The sequence below is a fragment of the Nerophis ophidion genome, linkage group LG11 (assembly GCF_033978795.1).
Source record: "Nerophis ophidion isolate RoL-2023_Sa linkage group LG11, RoL_Noph_v1.0, whole genome shotgun sequence".
In the NCBI taxonomy this organism is placed as follows: domain Eukaryota; kingdom Metazoa; phylum Chordata; class Actinopteri; order Syngnathiformes; family Syngnathidae; genus Nerophis; species Nerophis ophidion.
Window position 1 is genome coordinate 39,216,888 of NC_084621.1, and position 23,771 is coordinate 39,240,658.

General features: G+C 41.7%; 1 protein-coding gene across 3 annotated transcripts in view; it reads left to right on the forward strand.

Annotated features, from left to right (window-relative positions):
• The window catches only part of col14a1a (collagen, type XIV, alpha 1a), a 386,358-nt gene that overhangs the window by 149,707 nt on the left and 212,880 nt on the right, over positions 1–23,771 (forward strand). For all 3 annotated transcript variants that reach the window (XM_061915882.1, XM_061915884.1, XM_061915881.1), the window contains exons 10-15: positions 152–303; positions 972–1,101; positions 10,270–10,415; positions 10,518–10,647; positions 11,850–11,989; positions 14,025–14,151. In XM_061915882.1, the coding sequence (XP_061771866.1) occupies positions 152–303; positions 972–1,101; positions 10,270–10,415; positions 10,518–10,647; positions 11,850–11,989; positions 14,025–14,151 (825 nt within the window). The remainder of the gene's footprint in view (positions 1–151; positions 304–971; positions 1,102–10,269; positions 10,416–10,517; positions 10,648–11,849; positions 11,990–14,024; positions 14,152–23,771) is intronic.

A 23,771-nucleotide genomic window follows, 5' to 3' on the forward strand; every position in this document is an offset into this window, starting at 1 on the left:
CTAAATACTTTTTTGCCCCACTGTATATTCCAAAAAGGTTTTCATGGTTAAAAGGATGCAATAAAGTTTTATCCCAGTGCTACTGTATCTTTGTCTCTGATCGCAATGTGTATCAGGTTTTCGCATTTTTACCATTTTCTTTCTCCTCCAGAACAGCCACCCGAGAGAACTGTACCACCGTCAAACCTGCTGACATCAGAGATCACAGCCAGGAGCTTTCGAGTGACATGGAGCCACTCCCCTGGAAATGTGGAAAAATACCGAGTGGTTTATTATCCTGCTCAAGGAGGTCAACCGCAGGAAGTAAGGGGTTTGGTTTAGGTGTTTAAACACACAAAACACAAAAATATTTCTCTTCATTAAAATCATTAGTGTGTGTGTGTGTGTGTGTTGGGGGTGCGTGTGTGTGTGTGTGTGTGTGTGTGTGTGTGTGTGTGTGTACATCAGCATCTCTTTCAATTATTTATTCAATCAGGGTTAGACAATAATTAGTTTTTTATAAGCTTGCTGACCTTAACCCCATCAAACACTTTAATTTCACAAATGTTTTCCAAATAAATAGAAGTAAATACTAAAAAGCTCATTGTCATAAAATGTTTTTTTCAAATTCGCTTCTCAGAAAGACAAATTAAATTAAATCCATTTAAATTAAGCCCCACTAGGAATGATACTCTGACTGATAAGCTGTTAAGTCTTTCTAGCCCTTTTGAACACAGAAACGGTTTTATCCTTAGTTAATTTTATGGCTGCCAGCTGTTCTTATTGTATGAGAGGACACCTTACCGAATGAACCTGAATTGTATTATTTCTGTAATATTGTCATTAAGTACAGACTACCTGAATATCTTTCTTTATACCTGTCTTTCCTCTTATCCTCACACTTCTTTGTATGTATTTTGTATTCATATCCTCACTTTTTTTTTGCTCCCATGCTCATCTATTTCACGTTGCACGCCTTCTATGCACCCCAGGTTGTGGTAGAAGGACAAGACACCTCAGTGGCGTTGCAGCATCTCAACTCGCAGACCGAATACCAGCTGTCTGTGTTTGCTGTGAATGAAAATAAGGCTAGTGAACCACTGAGAGGATCGGAGACAACTTGTAAGTGTAATATATGCACTCCTGCATGGTTTTGCTGTTCATACAAAATATTTCAGACAGTGAAATAAAAATATTTATAATGATGCCCCCTCTGATTTAGAGAGATACAAACACAAAACTACAAAAGTGCTCTTTAAACATCCATCCATCCATTTTCTACCGCTTATTCCCTTTCGGGGTCGCGGGGGGCGCTGGCGCCTATCTCAGCTACAATCGGGCGGAAGGCAGGGTACACCCTGGACAAGTCGCCACCTCATCGCAGGGCCAACACAGATAGACAGACAACATTCACACTCACATTCACACACTAGGGCCAATTTAGTGTTGCCAATCAACCTATCCCCAGGTGCATGTCTTTGGAAGTGGGAGGAAGCCGGAGTACCCGGAGGGAACCCACGCATTCACGGGGAGGACATGCACACTTCACACAGAAAGATCCCAAGCCTTTGTATTGTGAGGCAGACGCACTAACCCCTCTGCCACCGTGAAGCCGGTGGCAGAGTGGAGGTCTTTAAACAGACCTCCACTAATTCTCCTGTTTTGGCCAGGAAATCCTGTTTTCTTGTTCTTCTTTCCCAGCTTCTCCCCGGTTCTGTTTTTTCCCCCCAGTTTTTGACCTCCATGACAAAAACTATCCTTTACTTGTATTGCTGCTACTCCAGTGATCGTGTCCGTTTGACTCAAGCCTTGGCAACACTCAACAGTACTTGGGGCAACACTCGCGTGGCGAGTTGCATGTTACATAATTCAATCAAATCAACAACGTGAGAGGGATGCATGCACATGAAGACAACGGAGAACACATTTCTGCAAAAATCCAAACTTTGTTTAAATATCTTGAAGACAAGGAGATTTATTGTTTTTAGCTAAAGAAAAGCATACAGCTGGTCACACTTCCTCATGTTATCTGTAAGATCGAGGAAGAAATGTAAACCATCTTAAAAAAATGTCTCAGGCATAAGCACGGTGGAATAACCCAGAATTGTTTTTATTTTTATTTGACAATTTAACAGGTTTTCTCACTAGGAAACCTTTTATAATTTATTCTGTATCAATGAATGCGCGGTGATTGAAAACCCCAAAAAACTTTTATTCTCAAGAAGAAACAGCATTTAACCAACAGTGACACAACCTGAACTCATGGTGCCAACAAATCTTTGCATTGCATGCTGGGAGCTTAACCACAACACAATACACAGCCCATACCCCAGCAACCCATGTGTCCCTCACTAAGTCCCTAAGGTGTTGGGGAAGCTGCCGCTGCCGTAGGATTCGCTCAAATGGCTTTGCAGTGGTTTCTGTAGGTACAGTTCCAGCTCGAGGACCCCTCCTCCCCAAAGCCCTGAAGGGCGCAGAGGTTGGTAGGGAGCTAGCCGGCACCTGTGGAGCACCACCACGCGGGTTCTTTTGACCAACCGCACTCTGTACCCAACGTCTGACAGCCTCTCCAGCACAGTACAAGGTCCTGTCCAGTGGCTCATCCAAAGGCCCTTCTTCTTCTCAAGACTGTCCACCCAAACCTGTGCCCGTGCGGTGAAGTCCTCTCCCTTGCAACAAGTGTCATAGGCCCGCTTCTGACGAGACCCAGCATCTGCGAGGGCTTTTCGAGTTAGGTCATGAACATCCTGAAGCCTCATTCGCAAATGGACGAGATAGTCTAAACCAGGGGTCACCAATGCGGTGCCCGCGGGCACCAGGTAGCCCGTAAGGACCAGATGAGTAGCCCGCTGGCCTGTTCTAAAAAATAGCTCAAATAGCAGCACTTACAGGTAAGCTGCCTCTATTTTTAAAATTGTATTTATTTACTAGCAAGTTGGTCTCGTTTTGCTTGACATTTTTAATTCTAAGAGAGACAAAACTCAAATAGAATTTGAAAATCCAAGAAAATATTTTAAAGACTTGGTCTTCACTTGTTTAAATAAATTCATTTATTTTTTTACTTTGCTTCTTGTAACTTTCAGAAAGACAATTTTAGAGAAAAAAATACAACCTTAAAAATGATTTTAGGATTTTTAAACAAATATACCTTTTTACCTTTTAAATTCCTTCCTCTTCTTTCCTGACGATTTAACATTTGGTGCAGCCCACCAGGCTGCATTAGACTTTTGGTGCCTTTTTGATACAGAAAAGTACAGTGGTGTATGCGCAGCAGCTATGAAGGTTGCAAGCTTGTTTGGTTCAACTTATCTTTGTGAATCAGCCTTTTCTGACATGAACTTCATCAAGAACCAACACAGAACACGCCTCACTCATGCACATCTGCAAGAATCACTCAGAGTTGCAGTGTCAAGTTACACACCAGAGTACAACACACTAGTTAACAGCATGCAATGCCAGGCTTCCCACTAACTGACAAAGAAACAGATATCAGATTTGGTGTCCAGTTCAAAGTGTGACATGGTTTATTTAAAAATTTGAGAGTTGACTTTTATATTTTACATGAGTTATTATTTGTACAAACATGGTGCAAAGTAATTCATGATTTGTTAAAAAATGTTAGTGGTTAGCTAGTTAAAATGGGATATTGTGATTTCACAAGACTGTCTTAGAAGTGATCATTTGAAAATGTTCAATTTGATAAATGTGCACTTAGAGAAAATATAAAAATAAAGTGCTGCATATTGATATTTATCTGTTTCTATATATATTTATTGTGAGAAATCATTAAGATGATCAGTGTTTCCACAAAGGTATGTATATCAATTATTAATAATAACATAGAGTTAAAGGTAAATTGAGCAAATTGGCTATTTCTGGTAATTTATTTAAGTGTGTATCAAACTGGTAGCCCTTCGCATTAATCAGTACCCAAGAAGTAGCTTTTGGTTTCAAAAAGGTTGGTGACCCCTGCTCTAAACCAACCTAATTCCACCCACCATCTAAGTCTCAGGGGGAGGACCGAAAACCAAGTCCACAGGGGTACAGAGCTCATGTCTGCACATGAGGGCTGCAGGGGTGCACTTAGTGGACTTTTGGACTGCTGTCCGACATGCCCACAAGACCAGGGCAGGTGCATGTCCCAGTCTTGCTGCTAACACTGGTTGGATTAGCCAGTTGGGTGGCCAGGGTGCTGTTAAACTGTTAAACCAGCCTGTCACTTTGAAGATGCAGCGATGTAGTCCGGGTCTTCTTGATGCCCAGCCTTTTACAAACTTCGGCAAACATTGGAGCCTCAAAGTTCCACCCCTGGTCGCTGTGCAGCTCTTCTGGCACCCTGAAGGGGCAGAACATCTTGTTTACAAGGCACTCCGAGGATGTGACAACACTCTGGCCAGGGATTGCGTAGGCTTCAGGCCATTTTGAGAAGTCGTCCATGGCTACCAGAATGTAGCGGTTAACCCGCTCCGTGATTGGAAAGGGGCCCAGGATGTCAACAGCAACACGCTCCATGGGAGCCCCCACCTGTACTGTTGAAAGTTGGGTATGCGAGCGCCTGTTGGGCCCCTTCTTCGCAGTGTATGTGCCACACCAATAAACATAAAGTTCCACATCCTGGTGACACCCTGGCCAGTAGAACTGGGACTGGAGGCGGTGAAGGGTCTTGGTAACCCCAAAGTGGCCATCTCCCACCAAACTATGAACAAACTGGAGCACTTGAGAACGTAGTTGGAGGGGCACCAGGAGCTGGAGAATGTTGCCGCCAGTGTTAATGTAGCAGACCATCGGAGCAGATGAGACTAGACCGATGAGAGTAGAGGGTTTTAGTCTTAGGGTCGAAAGCTGAAACTTCTGACAATGCTGGTCGTCGGCCCATCCTCACCCAATCCTGAACATGGGAGAGGGCAGGATCTTGTCTCCGGTGGCACTGAAGTTGTTCCAGATCGATTTCCTCTGGTCTGGGGTCATGGTTTACAGTCATCAACCGAGTTGGTCCGTAAAACTGCTACCACAGGAGGTGCAGTCTCCCATTTTTCCATGTGCTGACAGTACCTGCATTCTTCCTCCTCTGCGTTGACAAGGAGACGACCTGCCTGGTGGAAAATCTCAAAGTCGTAGTCTTGCAGTGTCTCCAGCCACCTGGCAAGCTCTCCAATGCTAGGCCAGTCTCTCACTGCTGCTACTTTCACTGGGTCGGTGGACACTCCCGCTGTGCTGCCCACATGACCCAGGAAGGAGGTCTCTTGCCGGAAAAGGTGACATTTCTTGGGGTGGTTGCGCGGACCTGCCTTGCGGATTGGGTGAAAGACTTCTTCCAAGTAGATCAGCACACTCCCGCAGCATGCACGAGAAAGTCGTCCAAGTAGACCACAGAGTTTCTTTGGAGAATGTCAGCCAAAATCCTGTTTCCAAGGCGCTCAAAGGTGGCTGGGGTGTTCACTTTGACCTGCCAATGGGAAAAGCAGTCTTTGGACTTGCTTTTTGTGCCAGCTCCAAGTGCCAGTAGCTGCTCTGGATATCGAGGGAACTGAATCAACATTACCCAGAGATGTATTCAAGAGCTTCGTCCACCCTGGGCAGCGTGTAGGAGTCTTTACGTGTGATTTTGTTGAAACGTTGGTAATGAAGACAGAAACGGCAGGCGCCGTCTTTCTTTCTGACCAACACCTCTTGAGACGCCCGATTGTAGAAGACTCAGTGACGGCCACCTCCAATATCTCCTTAATTTTTTGTTCCGCTCCAGCCTGCTGAGTGGAGAGTAGATGGCGCGGCCAAAGGCAGATGGGATGTGAGGTACCAGTGTCAATGTCATACTGTACCAAACTGGTGTGTGTGCAGTCCTCATCCTTTGCTGCAATGATGTCGGGAAACATGTCCGGTAATTCTCAAAATTGACGTCCCTGCTCCGCCTCCAGGTCTCACTACTTCTGCAGAACAGATCCTCAGTCGCTTCCTTCGTCTTGACGGCCGTCAGTTGACGTTGCTCTTTGGCAATAGATAATACTGCTGTGGCCCCACGGGTTCTCACAGCTGTCGAAGTGGTGGAGGACCTTTGTGCTGGCAGTGACACGGTCCGCAGTCCTTCCCTTCCAGTATTTTGGAGTGCTACAGTCTCAGAGCCCAGGTGCAGTGCGGCTTTAAATACATCCACCACAGCTTCCCATTTAGCCAGTAGGTCCAGCCCAATAGTGCAGGAGTCTTGATTGTGGGCTAACCAGAACTTTTGGCCCACCCTCCACTTTGCAACAGTCACTTGAAGAGATCTCTTCCCTAGAAATCTGGTGCATTAAACGGTGACTGTGGTGATACAAAGCTTGGTTCCAATCCTTTGGGTTCTGGCACTATGTCCCAGGTAATGTTCCAGGCCGGATGAGGGAAATAGTGGACCCAGTGTCCACGAGGGCCCTGCACTTGGTGCAATCAATGTCACAGTCTACGTACAGTCCATGAGTTTTCCCCAGGCAACCAGAAATGTGGCAGGGTGAGGAAGATCTGGGTTGTTGGGGATGGCAGGGGCTGGACTTCCTGGAGCTGGTGCAGGGCAGTATTGCGCAATGTGCCCCAGTTCTCCAAATTGGTAGCATCCGTCTGTAGGCCGTTAAGCAACATAGTTCCTTGTTTCCTTCGGGGGGGTCGTTGTAGGGGTGTGCTGATAGCTTGTCAGGGGTCTTCTTTGAGGTCACTGACATCAAAGTCTGTTTGATGAGTTATATACCTCATGTTGAGTGGCTGTTGCTTTGTGCCCATTATGTGCTCAACCCACTCTGCTTCAGTCAGGGCCTCAGCCAAAGTCTTTGGTGCAAGAATGGGGCTGTGCTGTAGGAGTCGTTCTGGTTGTAGACCCCGAACAAAGGCCTGGAGAGCAAGCTTATTGTGCAGCAGCGTCAAAGGAATGGTTCCCTTGACGTTCCCCTTCTTTCCTCTGGTGGCGGACTAGTTTGGCTCAAGCATCATCAGCATAGGTTCGGCGACAAACACGATGCTGTAGTGTTGCTCAATAGCTAGCCAATTCAGTCTCTCTTGTGGTTCTATGTCGGTAGGGATCTGCAGTGCTCTGACTTCCAGGGAGAGGGTGACTTGGACTGCTATCTCTTCTGTTGACCAGCCATTAAACTGACCAGCCAACTGCACTTGGAGGAGATAAGTCCCCGGGGAATCGTCTCCAATATAACGTGGAAATTTCATCACCCCTTAGTTCTGGCCGTGAAGCACTGTTGATAGCATTGGGGCTGCTTGTTAGCGTGGTTGTCGTTGGCCTGCCAGCCTTCAGCCGTAGAGGCCCTGCAGCACCATTCTACCTCCCTGATGCTGGCTGGACGGTGATTCCTTCCTGGGCCACGAGCCGGCGATCAATCTCCTTCAATGCTGCTGGCTGTATGGTCATTCTTTACTGCACCTCCAAGCAGCAATCACACCTCACTGGTCAAGGATCACTGGTTCCACTAAGATGACCAGCCAGCACTTGAATGGGAGAAATCATTTTTGCAGAGATGTCTCCAAGATTCTTGGGTTGAGCCTTCTCCATCACATGAATACATGAGATCAGTTTGTCAATCTCCTCCAGCATAGCTGCCATCCCATCCCACTTCTGATACCAATGTGGCAGGCTTGGACTAGTATTGCAAGATTGTGTGGAGATTGAAGACCCCAAAATTATTTGCTTTATTGTCAAGAAGAGACAGCATTTAACCAACAGTGACCCCACCTGAACTCTTGGTGCCAACTGACAATTGTCTGCAGTGCATGCTGGGAGCTTAACCACAACATGTTACATTATTAAATGTTATAAAATATATCAGTCACGCTAACAACCCATTGTGTTTCAGGGTAAATGCCGAAGTTCTTAATAAAATTATGTTTTAATCCAAGGAACAGGCAATGGAGTCCTGTCAAAAGTTTTATTTCTTGTTTTATTTATTTTATTAATTCAATGGTATTTTGTGATGAAAATTAAAATACATTTTTACCCATTTTCCTAGGAATTTTCCAAAACAGTGGTACCTTAGCTTACGAGTACCTTAATCTACGGGTGTTTTGAAATACGAGGGGTCTCTCAGCTTTTTGTTTTGTTTTTTAATTGCGAGCGCAATTTAAGTTATGGGCTTCTGGGCTGCTAGAGGGTGTAATGCCACAGTGAACGCCAAAAGAGCCGTGACAAAAAATCCGGTCCTACTTGCTAGCATTAACTCATAACTCGAAATTAAAATATCTTTGTTTTCCAGCCAAATCTTTAGCAACGGTTCAACTTCCACAGACTTCCATCCGACATCCTCATTCTTTTGAGGCTTGTTCCTACACCCCGAGGCTTGGCTTTATGTGCCGCCTGAAGCTGTTTTGGGTGTCCAGGAGAATCTGTTGCTTTGCTGCACTACAAACACGGATGTGGTCCTCTCCGCTTCCGTTGCTGCCTAATTAACACTCCTGGCACATCACCTGAAAAGTGTCCACTCTTATTTACCACACTGATTATGGGAGATAGCACAACTAGGAATATCTGCTTTTTCAACGTCATTACTCGCTCCTATCTCAGCCCTATTGACCAGCATTCCCTCAAAGTGGCTAAATTAGACTCGGCTAGACCAAGCATGGATTACATTTATTTCCATTAATTTCAATGGAAGGGCTGCTTTAAGATTTGAATATTCCAGTTGTGCTTGGTCGTGGAACACAATGCGCTCATAGGCTGAGGTATTTTAAAATGTACCGGTAAAAATCAATCAGGAATGACCAGGCCCTCTCTCCGAATAGTTAAAAAAGTCTTATATCCAGTCGTTGTTCCGGATCAGGCCCAAAATGTAATTATTTGTTCTTTATCTAATTTCCTGACATTTTTTGGAAAATAGATAAAAATCTGCTGATCATTTTTGTTTAGCTAATTTTAATAAAAGAAACAAAGTGAACCTTCTTGTATGTCTCCTCTATCTTGTCTTCATCTGGCTGCGAGCATCCACCTATAAGCGTAAACATAAGGTAATAAAATAGGAAATATCCGGATGATGACCAAAATCTAATCAGCTTTCCTTATCTCATTTCAGACATTTCCTGAAAAGTTGCGCAAAGCTTTTTGAGTTATTTTGCTAACACTCTTGCAACCAAACAATGGCAACTCCTCCTATTTTAACATAGTTGGTTGGTAGAACGACAAAAGTAAATCACGCATTACCCTTACAAAACAGTGTATATTTAATTCTTATTTGTTTTGAACTCCAATTAAATCCCTCTTTGCAAAATTGTATAGGATCAAAATAATATAGCATATACTCTATTATAACTGTCACTCTACAAATCAAGATTTTTGAAATTTGGCATTGTTTTGTTTATTTTTCTGTATACTTTTCTGATCAAACTTTTGTAATTGAAGTATTTTTGTGTTAAATATTAATATAGTTAAGTTGTGTTTGAATATTTGAAGATATTGCATGTAGAGCTGTTTCGCAGAACGGTCCATTTTGTGTTACTTCACCGATACTCTAAAATAGTGGTTCTCAACCTTTTTTCAGTGATGTACCCCTTGTGAACATTTTTTTAATTCAAGTACCCCCTTAATCAGAGCAAAACATTTTTGGTTAATAAAAAGAGACAAAGAAGTAAAATACAGCACTATGTCATCAGTTTCTGATTTATTAAATTGTTTAACAGTGCAAAATATTGCTCATTTGTATTGGTCTTTCTTGAACTATTTGGAAAAAAAGATATAAAAATAACTAAAAACTTGATGATTCAATTATAAATAAAGATTTCTACACATAGAAGTAATCATCAACTTAAAGTGCCCTCTTTAGGGATTGGAATAGAGATCCATCTGGAGTCATGAACTTAATTCCAAACATTTCTTCACAAAAAAATATTTATGGAACATGTCCACAAAAAATCTAGCCGTCAACACTGAATATTGCATTGTTGTATTTTTCCCCCAACAGTTTATGAACTTACATTCATATTTTGTTGAAGTATTATTCAATAAATATTTTTATAAAGAATTTTTGAATTGTTGCTGTTTTTAGAATATTTTTAAAAAATCGCACGTACCACTTGGCATACCTTCAAGCACCCCCAGGGGTACGCGTACCCCCATTTGAGAACCACTGGTATAAAAGTACAGTTATTTGGAAGGTAGCAGGTTGGCTGTAGTGGACGAAGCAGAGAATAACATTCTACTCAATCGTACTCTCGTAAGGATTGCGCAACGGCCTGTTGATAACCTGTCCATAAAAATATTTAATATCTAACATTTGCCAGTATACTTGCTCTAATTGCATTTTCCCTGTTTGTGGTCTTGTACATATGCAGTGGCTCTTCCCTTGGTGACAGGCCTCCAGCTGTTCGATGTGACTCATAACAGCATAAAAGCAAGATGGCACAGTGTGGAGGGAGCTACAGGCTACATGTTGCTTTATGCGCCGCTCACAGACGACGGCGACATAGACGAGAAAGAGGTCATGTTTATAATAAATGAGATGTTTAAGTTTCCACTTTGAATGAACCCATCGACCATAGTTTTGTGTTTATTGAGGAAGTTTGTGTGTTCTTGTCTACAGGTCAAGGTGTCAGATGCAGTGACAGAGCTGATGTTGGATGGTCTGATCCCACACACTGAGTATACCGTCACTGTTTATGCAATGTATGGAGAGGAGACCAGTGACCCCATTACAAATCAGCAAACTACGTGTGAGTGATATGGTTTGTACTGTTTTGTGGAAAGTTGCATCAGTATCTAAATACATGCAGATTTTACAACTGTCCTTTATAAAAAAAAATTGTGGTTTTCTGTAGTGTCGATCTGAGCTGTCCATATTTGGCTTGAAAGTCTTTTTCTAGCTGTCAATATAATACATGCAGCAATAAATATTAATGTTGTCAAATTATTAAAAAAAAAAAAAGCTTAATAACTTTTTTGAATTTGGATTAGTCACAGGTTATCACTTACTTGCATGATATAAAGTAACTTAAAAATGTGCCCAATATTTGGAAGCAAATGGTATTTTATTGTCAGAATGTCATACATAATTAAAAAACAAGTTTTTTATTTAATGCAAGTCTTTTATTTGCTCAAAAATTGCGAACAGTATTATCTAAAGTTATCTAATCAGGTTGTATTTTAAAGTTAAATCACAATTTTTTGCAGTGGGAAAGCATTGGCCTGATCACTGACCGTATAACAACCCACGCTTTGAGGTAACCATCCGCAGTAAAGATAAAGGGGCATTTACAGTCAAAATAAAGTTTGTGAATCATCTGTGTATATACATGATTATTGTGATATTTTTGGTGGTTAATCACGAGTTAACTTGTTATTTTTGACATCCTTATAATTATATATTGTATTAGATTTCACAATAATTTGCCTTGTGACCTTTAACATAAATCTAAGATTACATTATTTTGCTCATGAAGCTCAGGATATATTGACTTATAGTATTAATATATTTCTGTAATTCACACAATTATTTTATTCGATGTTACACCAATTTTCTTGTCACCTATAACAGAAATCTAAGGTGATTTGTTTTTGTTTAGAAATCTTCAAATATTTTGACCTACATTATTTCTATACTATTGTAATGCACTAAATGTATGAAAGGTATATTTTAGTTGTTCTGTATTCTTCCTTGGAAAAAGTATAGATCCTCCTTTTCATACACTATATATCAACTCGCTTGCAACCACAATCACAATAATAAACATATTGTTAAATAATTCCAAATCTTAATAATCAGTACCAAAGCTAAGCAATGTTATCTTTGTAAAGGCACAATTTTGATACGACTTCTGCATTGGATCTCATAAGATTCTCCAGGTGTACTCATGGGAGTGTCCAGTGAGAATGGAATATTTTTTCTGACGTTGCCATCCTCTTGCTTTCTGCTCAGTGTCACTGAATCCCCCCAGTAACCTCCAATTCTCTGACATCACCCACAACTCGGCACGCATCAGCTGGGACGCTTCAGGAAGAAGAGTTACGGGTTATCGTATCATGTGGGTCAAAACACACGGGCAGGTCACAGAGGAGGTGTGTGTGTGTGTTCAGCTTTGTCTCGCATGTATTTAGTTTGTAAACTATTGTGGAACAACTTTGTGACTTTCAAATGTTAAGTTCTATAGATTTACTTCAGTTGTACAATTACTTATGAACAATTCATGTGCACAAGTTCAAACAGCACACCCCTTCATATTCCTATAACATTTGATTTATTTTAAACCAGGGGTCTCAAACTTGCAGCCTGTGCACATACACTAAAGCAGTGGTTCTCAACCTTTTTTAAGAGATGTACCCCCTGTGAACACTTTTTTTCATTCAAGTACCCCTAATCAGAGCAAAGCATTTTTGGTTGAAAAAAAGAGATAAAGAAGTAAAATAAAGCACAATGTCAACAGTTTCTGATTCATTAAATTGTATAACGGTGTAAAATATTCCTCATTTGTAGTAGTCTTTCCTGAACTATTTGGAAAAAAATATATAAAAATAACTAAAAACTTGTTGAAAAATAAACAAGTGATTCAATTCTAAATGCAGATTTCTACACATAGAAGTAATCATCAACTTAAAGTGCCCTCTTTGGAAATCGTAATAGAGATTCATCCGGATTCGTCAACTTCATTCTAAACATTTCTTAAAAGAAAAAAAAAGAAATCTTTAACATCAATATTTATGGAACTTGTCCACAAAAAAATCCAGTTGTCAACACTAAATATTGCTTTGTTGCATTTATTTTCACAGTTTATGAACTTACATTCATATTTTGTTGAATTATTATTCAATAAATATATTTATAAGGGATTTTTGAATTGTTGCTATTTTTAGAATATTTTTGAAAAATCTCACGTACCCCTTGGCTTACCTTCAAGTATCCCCAGGGGTACATGTACCCCCATTTGAGAACCACTGCACTAAAGCAGGGTCTCAAACTCCATTTGCAGTCATGTTGTTGTTATGGTATGCTACACATTCAGTGATAGCTAAAAATGGTCGGTAAACTGTGCTGAAACGCTATCGTGAGCTGACAACAAACATAATTAATGTGTGTGTGTTGCGTAGAGCACAGTTTATGTGCTCAAAGCCGGTACAGGGCAGTAAATAATGCATGTAATATTTTCGAAAGTTAGCCTCCTCTAGGCAGCAACTTAGTGTAAAAGCAGCATGTGTACCTTGAGTGACTAATTATTAAATGTACTGTGGCATTGATTCATTGATTGCGACTTTTATTAGTAGATTGCACAGTACGGTACATATTCCGTACAATTGACCACTAAATGGTAACACCCGAATAAGTTTTTCAACTCGTTTTAGTCGGTGTCCACGTAAATCAATTCATGGCAATCTTTAAAACTTCTAGACCAGTGGTTACCAAACATTTTTCCACCAAGTACCACCTGAGGAAACATTTGGTTTTCCCCCATTATGACCAACATTTTAAAAAAAACAGTAGCGTATTAGGCCGAAGTACTCAAGAAAAACAAGGCAGAGCTAGTATAACATTACATACAGTTTGACCAGTAACACTGTGTTTGAGTATAGAGAATAAATCACTGTACTTTAATAAAGTGACTCTGTTGTACCACTAAATGGAGCTTGTGTAGTACTAGTGGTACAAGTACCACAGTTTGGGAATCACTGCTCTGGACAGAACATTAACTACAACCACCGTACAAACACAAAATGTCAGCTCAACAAGCACACACAGGGCAAATGCTGCTACTATGGGAATAAGGTACAACTACAGTATGTTAACGCTTAACATGTAACCTATACAACTTTTTGCAAGACAAGTGCCACAAAGCATGCTGGGAAACTAGAAGTACATCTTCACACAGTAAACACAGTTGTTTATTGTCCTTCACAAGTAGTAGTAGTTGCCTACCATAGCACAGAGTCACTATGCTGTTGTTGAAGGTGGTTGATAGATTTAGTCAAGTGGTTCAACGTAGTATGTGAATACTTGACAACAAGCGGCCCCCAGGTACATTGAGTTTGAGACCCCTGTTTTAGTCCAAATCACACAGACTGAACTGTTATCAACTGAATTCCGCTTTGATTTATTCTGCAGGTGGAAGTTGGGCCTGTGAGCTGGTATGTCCTCAGTGGACTGACATCACTGATGGAGTACTCAGTGGCTCTATTTGCACTGTATGATGGGGACCAATCAGAGGCGCTCACTGATAGATTCACAACAAGTAAGTTTGTCAGATACAGTGAAAAGATGATTTAACAACGTAATTGCTTCTTTAGCTAATATATTTTCCATAAGAAACAATGCAAATAAGAATAATGGGCTCCAGTGACAAAAGCTCATATTTTAGTAAAGGTTTTTACACTTTGGGCACGATGTTACAGGACTGTAAATCCAACAGATATAACGAGGTGGTGATGGATAAACTTTCAATTTAATAAAGTTAAATAAAGCCAAAAAACAACAACTCCTCAAATGTCCCACTTCCACTTATATAGTAGCCATACACACACATTGTCATTATCCCCGTGGTTCACTCACAGTTTGAAATTACACAATTCCTTAACTTTGACAGCCAGATCCCTACAATGCTTAGGAATAAAAAATAAAAGCCACTTTAATCTTCTTGAAGTTCAACTGAAGAACGTGGGAGGGGGGGGGAGTGGTGGAGACAATGTCAACAACGCTGTTTTAAATCACATTTCTTTCTTTGGACTCATATTGAGCTAGCAAAGTATGCTTGCAACTTAAATGACTACAAAAATGCTCTAAAAAGGCTAAGATACACTAAAAAAAAGCACACAAGTAGCAATTGGCACAGTAGCTGACGACACCACTGCTCTTCTGATTGAATTAGCACGGAGATCGCTGAGCCGGCTCACAATGGATGGGCTGTAGGCACACACTGGTGGAGGAAATGTTCGAACACTAAAACAAGGTTTGGACAAAAAAAAAGCATTAGGTTCGTTTTGTATGGGTGGTCGTAAAACATTTAAAACGGTACTATAGCTATAAACACTAGAGTGCCGCTCTGCAAGAGGTACTTAAAAACAGTGCTCGCCAGCGGCTAACGTCCATCCGCAGTCGGCAATGTTGTAGCTACTTCTAAATCCTCGCCTCTGTGGCAACAAATAAACTACGGTCTTTACAATTATCATCTGTGCGGGAGGAGGAATAGCTAAACATGCATCACTACGCATTGTAGGAGGATAAAATAACTAACCGCTAACAGCAAGCTTGCGCTTCTGAATGTAAACAAATGCCATGGAAGATCTACACAGACATCGTACCAAAGCCGTATGTAGACGATACTATAATGATTACATTAATATTTTTTATTATCATCAAATGTGTAGTATTTATTTTTTTTGTATGCCCCTATATAACTACTTGGTATTGGAGTACCAAAATTTGTAGTATCACCCAAAACATATGTAAAGTATCCAAACAACAGTAGAATTGTTGTTTATTTACATTTTAACACATGTGTAGGTGGAACATTAAAACAGTAAATAAACAAGTAGATAAATACATCATTTTCTAGCAGTTGTCCCTCATTATATTGACAAAATTATTAAATAGGAAATGACACAACATGTTATTAAATATCAGCAGCCAAAATAAGAGCCTTTGTAACCTTTTTGCTTACTTACTAGTAAAAACAAAGGTGTCCATATAGGTTCACTATCTTATTTAATGACAACATTGTTCTTTGATTGCAATAAGAAATATATGTTTTAATGATTTTCTGTTAAAATAAAGCATATAAGGACATTTATTATGGTCCCCTTTATTTTGAAAAGAATCTAAATACATTTTGGTACCTGTGCCCAAATATTAGAATCAGGACAACCCCACAGAGCATATTTGTATTTGGTATGTGGTTCGTAAATCAAAAAGTTTTTGTAACGAGGGGTTCATAAATCGATGTTCTACCGCAAGGTTGTCAAACACAATTTAGCTCAGGAGCCACATTGGGGAAAATCTGTGCACACTTTGGCCAAAAATAGAACAAACACAATGTTCAAAATATTACAATAAAAATATAGAAAAAAATATCCGGCAGCGGTAAAGTTTAGACCCATGAAGGGAAGAAGAAAGTGAATGAATGTTTATAACTGAATAAATATACATATGCATAAAAATGTATTTTCTTATGTATTATTTTTTTAAATGAATTAAGTTACGTCTATGACAATCTTTTTCAAAAAACAATATAAAATGTTAGATATTAAAGGATAATGCATACATTTATCATTTGTTTTTAAAACGGTTACAAAAAAGTGTGACCCCAAAAGTTTACTGTGCGACCCTATTTTTATGACTTGTTGGGGTCCCTGGGAACCCATTTTAAAAATTCCTAGCACCAACACTGATGTAGTATTGGTGCGTGCAAAACAGCACGAAATGGTTGTGGTCTGCGGGCTGGTTCTAATACTAATCCCGGAGGCCATAGATTATTAGTTTGGGGCCATAGATCTGGCCCGCGGGCCTTGACTTTGACACCCATGCCCTACGGGAAAGTAGATGTGGGGCTTGGCATTGATCTTAAGGTTGGTGAATATTGTCCAACATGTTGAAATAGTATCAATCTAGCAATAAATTACAGTTTTTGCAAAAATCACTTTTAGCTGAATGGGCAACCAACATGCTGTAAATGGCTGGCTGTGTAGAGTGTGCCTTTAAAGGCCTACTGAAATGAAATTTTCTTATTTAAACGGGGATAGCAGGTCCATTCCATGTGTCATACTTGATCATTTCGCGATATTGCCATATTTTTGCTGAAAGGATTTAGTAAAGAACATCGACGATAAAGTTTGCAACTTTTTGGTCGCCAACAGAAAAGCCCTGCCTTTACCGGAAGTCGCAGACGATGACGTCACATGTTGATGGTTCCTCACATCCTCACATTGTTCTTAATGGGTCTCAGGGAAGTCGACGGCAGCTTTATGGACGGCTCGAGCTCAGCTGATCTCCGGAAAGAAGCGACTTTTTACCACATTTTTCTCACCGAAAACTGCTGGTTGACATTCGGTCGGGATCCATGTTCGCTTGACCGCTGTGATCCATAGTAAAGTTTCACCTCCGGGAATTTTAAACAAGGAATCACTGTGTGTTTGTGTAGTTAAAGGCTAAAGCTTCTCAACTCCATCTTTCTACTTTGACTTCTCCATTATTAATTGAACAAATTGCAAAAGATTCAGCAACACAGATGTCCAAAATACTGTGTAATTATGCCGTTAAAGCAGACGACTTTTAGCTGTGTGTGTGTGCAGAGCTCATATTTCCTAACAGCCCGTGACGTCACACGTACACGTCATCATTACGCGACGTTTTCAAGGAGAAACTCCCGGGAAATTTGAAATTGCAATTTGGTAAACTAAAAAGGCCGTATTGGCATGTGTTGCAATGTTAATATTTCATCATTGATATATAAACTATCAGACTGCGTGGTGGGTAGAAGTGGGTTTCTGTAGGCCTTTAAGAATAAATTGGCCATATAGTTTGCCTCTACTACCGCCTTGTAAATACATAGCTAGTTTTTACATTTTTCATGAGTGACCTTTCACCTAGTGAAAACAAGTCACCAGTATCAATTTGAATTCAACAGTAAATATAAAGGTTCCCCCGACGTCATCTTCTTCATTGTCCATATTTCATCTCCTAATCAAATCTCTACTTTTCTCAGTCTGTACTTGGTTTGAACAAAATGGTCCATCAATAATTTTTAAAGGTGAGTCCTTTTTCTGGTCGTGCCAAACGGTGTAAAATGGTATTACCCCTACTGCTCCCTCTGTTCTGTTGGCAGCGTGCCCACCTCATTTACACCTCAGCATAATAGGCCAGTCACATTAAAAGGTCATTTCCCTGTCCCTGACTATTCAATCAAGCTAACGGTTATTGATCGGTCGGAATATCCCTTTGAGCAACAAGCTACACTGACACTGCAGCGTTGAGTCAGCAGAAATAAATAGACTTCTGGCAAGAAAGGGCTTCTCTCTTCAATCTAGAATGTGATAATGGTTTTATTTATCACGTGGAAAATGTTATTTGCGCCAAGCACATCATGGGTTTATACAAAATGGGACTACAAAGATTGTGGCGATATAATGGTCAGAAAAGTTGCAAGGATTTCTCACAATGCAATTCACATATATCACACACGCTCTGTTTCATGAATACCTGTATTCTAGTAGTGCAGTATTGACCCAAATATAAGCCTTTTTTTGCCATGGAAAATGAGTCTGAAAAAGTGTTCTTACATTTGTGTTCTAGAATTAGATTTATAAAAACCCAACAGGTGGTGCAACACGACTACAAAGTGGGTCAAAGCTTTTCTTCCAGTGACCTGGAGAGAGAAGTTACCAAACAACAGAGAAGAGTTTATAAGGCTTATGTTAGAATAATGGTGATTAATGAAGTCATTAAACTGGCAAGCAGTTAAGAAATATGATAAAGTGATACTTCAGCCTACAAACACAATGAACACTCGAATCTCAAATCAGCCCCACCAATCGAAATTCAATCTGTGCTTTGCCGTCCCGAAACACTATAATGTTACCATGGAACAAGCATTTTGAAAAGAAAAACAAACTTTTGGACAAGAAATACTGTTTGAACATTTTTACAATAGCAGATGCTACAAACAACTGCAGTAGTTTTTGTTACGACGGGGGGTCGCAGCTTCCTGCAGGGTTTTTTCCCCGGGATGCAGACGGACAACTCCGGACAGGACTTGCAGGTAGGAACATGATTTATTTTTTGAATCAAACAAGTACCAAAAACGTAAAACAAGTCAGACGAGAAACGTGCCAATCGCACTTGAAGCAAATGCTACTACTTAGCATAGACTAAAGACAAGAAATACTCACGTACCAGGAGCATGAAGCAAACAAAGAAGCCAGACTGACTGACCGGCAAAGGCAGGCTTAAATAATGCCTCTGCTCCGGTGTAACAGGTGAGCGTCCCGAACACCATCAGAGGTAGGTGAAAATAATAAGTAGCCAAGGTAACTAAACAAACTCAAGGGTGCACAACAACAGGAACTAAGGGAGTCCAAAACTAATAGAAAATAACAAAAACATGATCGGGGCCACGGATCATGACAGTTTTATGTAGTACTGTAATAATATTGTCCAACATTACAAGTGCGCATGCGTCGATCTAGACGGCCCATGCTGCAGTTTGCTCCGTCTTTGTCTTCTATCTTTGTTCTTTGTTCATTTTGTACTTTTTTATACTTTTACATTTAATCTACATTTACTTTTTATCAAGTCGTGCCCTTCTAAACTTGCAGTTTAGAAGTGTTTTGTTCGTCCTACTGACGGTGGGGACGCTACTGATGAGCTCAGACAGGCAACAACAGTGGAGAGGCTCTTTCATCTACACCAGGGAACAGTTGTTAGCGGCACCAGTTATTAGCATCCAGCTAACGGACCCGGTGCTAACTAACCAGATCCCGAAGGATCTGAAAAGGACTTATGGATGTTATCATGACTGTCGAGGGAAAGGGAGACGCTCGAGACAGAAGAGCGCTGAAGCGAGGAAGGAGTGAAGGAGATATAAGCCATATCAATCAATCAATCAATGTTTACTTATATAGCCCTAAATCAATAGTGTCTCAAAGGGCTGCACAAACCACTACGAAATCCTCGGTAGGCCCACATAAGGGCAAGGAAAACTCACACCCAGTGGGATATCGGTGACAATAATGACCCAGTGGGACGTCGGTGACAATGATGACTATGAGAACATGATACTGTGAAAGATCAATCCATAATGGATCCAACACAGTCGCGAGAGTCCAGTCCAAAACGGATCCAACACAGCAGCGAGAGTCCCGTTCACAGCGGAGCCAGCATGAAACCATCCCAAGAGGAGGCTGATCAGCAGCGCAGAGATGTCCCCAGCCGATACACAGGCGAGCAGTACATGGCCACCGGATCGGACCGGACTCCCTCCACAAAGGAGAGTGGGACATAGAAGAAAAAGAAAAGAAACGGCAGATCAACTGGTCTAAAAAGGGAGTCTATTTAAAGGCTAGAGCATACAAATGAGTTTTAAGGTGAGACTTAAATGCTTCTACTGAGGTAGCATCTCGAACTGTTACCGGGAGGGCATTCCAGAGTACTGGAGCCCGAAATGAAAAAGCTCTACAGCCCGCAGACTTTTTTTGGGCTTTGGGGATCACTAATAAGCCGGAGTCCTTTGAACGCAGATTTCTTGCCGGGACATATGGTACAATACAATCGGCAAGATAGGATGGAGCTAGACCGTGTAGTATTTTATACGTAAGTAGTAAAACCTTAAAGTCACATCTTAAGTGCACAGGAAGCCAGTGCAGGTGAGCCAGTACAGGCGTAATATGATCAAACTTTCTTGTTCTTGTCAAAAGTCTAGCAGCCGCATTTTGTACCAACTGTAATCTTTTAATGCTAGACATGGGGGGACCCGAAAATAATACGTTACAGTAATCAAGGCGAGACGTAACAAACGCATGGATAATGATCTCAGCGTCTTTAGTGGACAGAATGGAGCGAATTTTAGCGATATTGCGGAGATGAAAGAAGGCCGTTTTAGTAACGCTTTTAATGTGTGCCTCAAAGGAGAGAGTTGGGTCGAAGATAATACCCAGATTCTTTACCGTGTTGCCTTGTTTAATTGTTTGGTTGTCAAATGTTAGAGTTGTATTATTAAATAGAGTTCGGTGTCTAGCAGGACCGATAATCAGCATTTCCGTTTTTTTGGCGTTGAGTTGCAAAAAGTTAGCGGACATCCATTGTTTAATTTCATTAAGACACGCCTCCAGCTGACTACAATCCGGCGTGTTGGTCAGCTTTAGGGGCATGTAGAGTTGGGTGTCATCAGCATAACAGTGAAAGCTAACACCGTATTTGCGTATGATGTCACCTAGCGGCAGCATGTAGATGCTGAAGAGTGCAGGGCCAAGGACCGAACCCTGGGGAACTCCACACGTTACCTTAACGTAGTCCGAGGTCACATTGTTATGGGAGACACACTGCATCCTATCAGTAAGATAAGAGTTAAACCAAGACAGGGCTAAGTCTGACATACCAATTCGTGTTTTGATACGTTCTAATAAAATATTATGATCGACAGTATCGAAAGCAGCGCTAAGATCGAGGAGCAGCAACATAGATGACGCATCAGAATCCATCGTTAGCAATAGATCATTAGTCATTTTTGCGAGGGCTGTCTCCGTCGAGTGATTTGCCCTGAAACCGGATTGAAAGGTTTCACATAGATTGTTAGACGCTAAGTGTTCATTTAACTGCTCCGCAACAATTTTTTCGAGGATTTTTGAAATAAAGGGAAGGTGAGACACCGGTCGGTAGTTTACCATGAGGTCAGGATCGAGGTTAGGTCTTTTAAGAAGAGGATGAATAACCGCTTTTTTGAATGGTAGGGGAACAGTGCCCGAGGAAAGTGATAAGTTTATAATATTTAGCACTGATGGACCTAATAATACAAAGAGCTCCTTGATCAGTTTCCCAGGAAGAGGGTCAAGTAAACATGTTGTTTGTTTTATTCCATTTACACGTTGTAACAATTCCTCTAATGTTATTTCCTCAAAACGAGAGAAACTATTTTGGAGGGCAGTATCCGCCGTATATACAATTGTGTCAGTGTTAATAGAACCCCGTTGTGGCTGGGACGCATTGTCTTTAATCTCCTTTCTAATGACTTCAATTTTCTTACTAAAGAATTGCATAAAGTCATCAGCTGAGTGGGTGGAGCTACTGGAAGGAGTCCCTTGTTGGGTTAGCGATGCTACTGTACTAAACAAAAATTTAGGATCGTTTTTATTACGGTGGATGAGATTTGAGTAATAATTAGCTTTAGCTAAGGTAAGCATGCGTTTATAAGTTATTAAACCATCACTAAATGCTTGATGGTGCACCTCAAGTTTAGTCGTGCGCCATTTGCGTTCCAGCTTTCTGCATAATAATTTCTGAGCTCTAGTTTCTTCTGTAAACCACGGGGTACGCTTTTTTGGAGCCTTTTTTAACTTTAGCGGTGCTATGTTATCAATGGTTTCGCGCAGGGCGTCGTTAAAGTTGTTAGTGAGGTTATCAATAGAGCCCACATACTTTGGGAATGGTGCCATTACCGAGGGCAGTAGGTCAGCAATATCTTCCTTCCCTCGTCATGGGTAACGTGCTGTCTCTGGCAGGTAGTCAGAAAGAGTATTGTGAGTGTAGCCTAATGTGTTTTACTGAGACGTGGCTGCACGACGATGTTCCGGAAAGTAACGTCTCTATAAACGGCTTTGAAATGGTGCGCGCTGACCGGGACCGAACCAACGGCAAGCGGAAAGGAGGGGGGCTTGCTTTGTTTGTTGATAAGAAATATTGTCATCCCGGTCATATTACAATAAAAGAGCGCCACTGTGACCCGGATATAGAGATGTTAGCTGTAGGACTCAGACCATATTATTTGCCCAGAGAGATTCCGCATGTTATAATGATGGCAGTATACACTGCCCCCCCTCTGCTAACGCTGCAGCTGCCAGTAACGTCATCCACAGCTCCATAGCCAGACTACAAACCCAGCACCCGAAAGCCCTCATCCTAATCTCGGGGGATTTTTACCATGTTCCTATGGACAAATCACTCCCCAACTTCACTCAGTATGTCAGCTGCCACATCAGAGGAGATAAGATCCTGGACCTGCTATACGCAAACATCAAGTATGCGTAATCCTCCATAGCACTCCCAGAGTTGGGCCGGTCAGACCTCAACCTTGTTTACCTCAACCCCTGTTATGTGCCTCTGGTCAAAAGACTGCCTGTGACCAAAACAACTGTGAGAAGGTGGTCAGAAGGGGTCCAAGAGACACTACAAGGTTGTTTTGAAGTAACTGACTGGCAGGTGCTCATAGAGCCTCATGGTGAGGACATAGACGGGCTCACAGAGTGCATCACAGACTATATCAACTTCTGTGTTGACTCAAATGTCCCATCAAAGACGGTCACCTGCTACCCAAACAACAAGCCGTGGGTGACCAAAGACATCAAAGCCATACTGAATGAGAAGAAGAGGGCATTCAATGCTGGTAACAGGGAGGAGGTGAAAAGACTTCAGGTGCTGCTGAAGGCCAAACTAAATGAAGCCAAGGAGAACTACAGGAGGAAGATGGAAGGGAAGCTGAAGGACAACAACATGAAGGCGGTTTGGAGAGGTATGCAGACCATCACCGGCCTCAAACCGTCAGGGGGTAGGGGGGTTGACGGAGACAAAGAGAGGGCCAATGAGCTTAACCAGTTCTTTAACAGGTTTGACACACTGGCTCCAACAAGCTCCTGCCTACCCCCCAAAACATGCCAGCTGGCCCCTGACAACTTCAGCGAACCAATCCACCCCTCCTCCCCTCCTCACAGCCCCCCAACTCCAATGACTACCTCCCCCCACTTAAAACCACACCCTCAGAAGGATGACCCCACCCTCCCCCAACCACCTGAGAACCCCCCAGTGTGTCTGTCTGCAGAACAGGTGAATGCACAGCTAAATAATTTACACACAGGCAAGGCCCCGGGTTCTGATGGTGGGAGCCCCAGGGTGCTCAAAACCTGTGCCCCACAGCTGTGTAGGGTGCTCCAGCACATCTTCAACATGAGCCTTAGGCTGCAGAAAGTCCCCACACTGTGGAAAATCTCATGCATGGTCCCCATCCCCAAGTGCACGCGACCCAGCACGTCGAAGGATTACAGGCCGATGGCTCTAACCTCCCGCATCATGAAGACCTTGGAGAGGTTGGTCCTGGAACAACTCCGCCCTACAGTCAAGCCCCACCTGGACCCACTCCAATTTGCCTACCAGCCC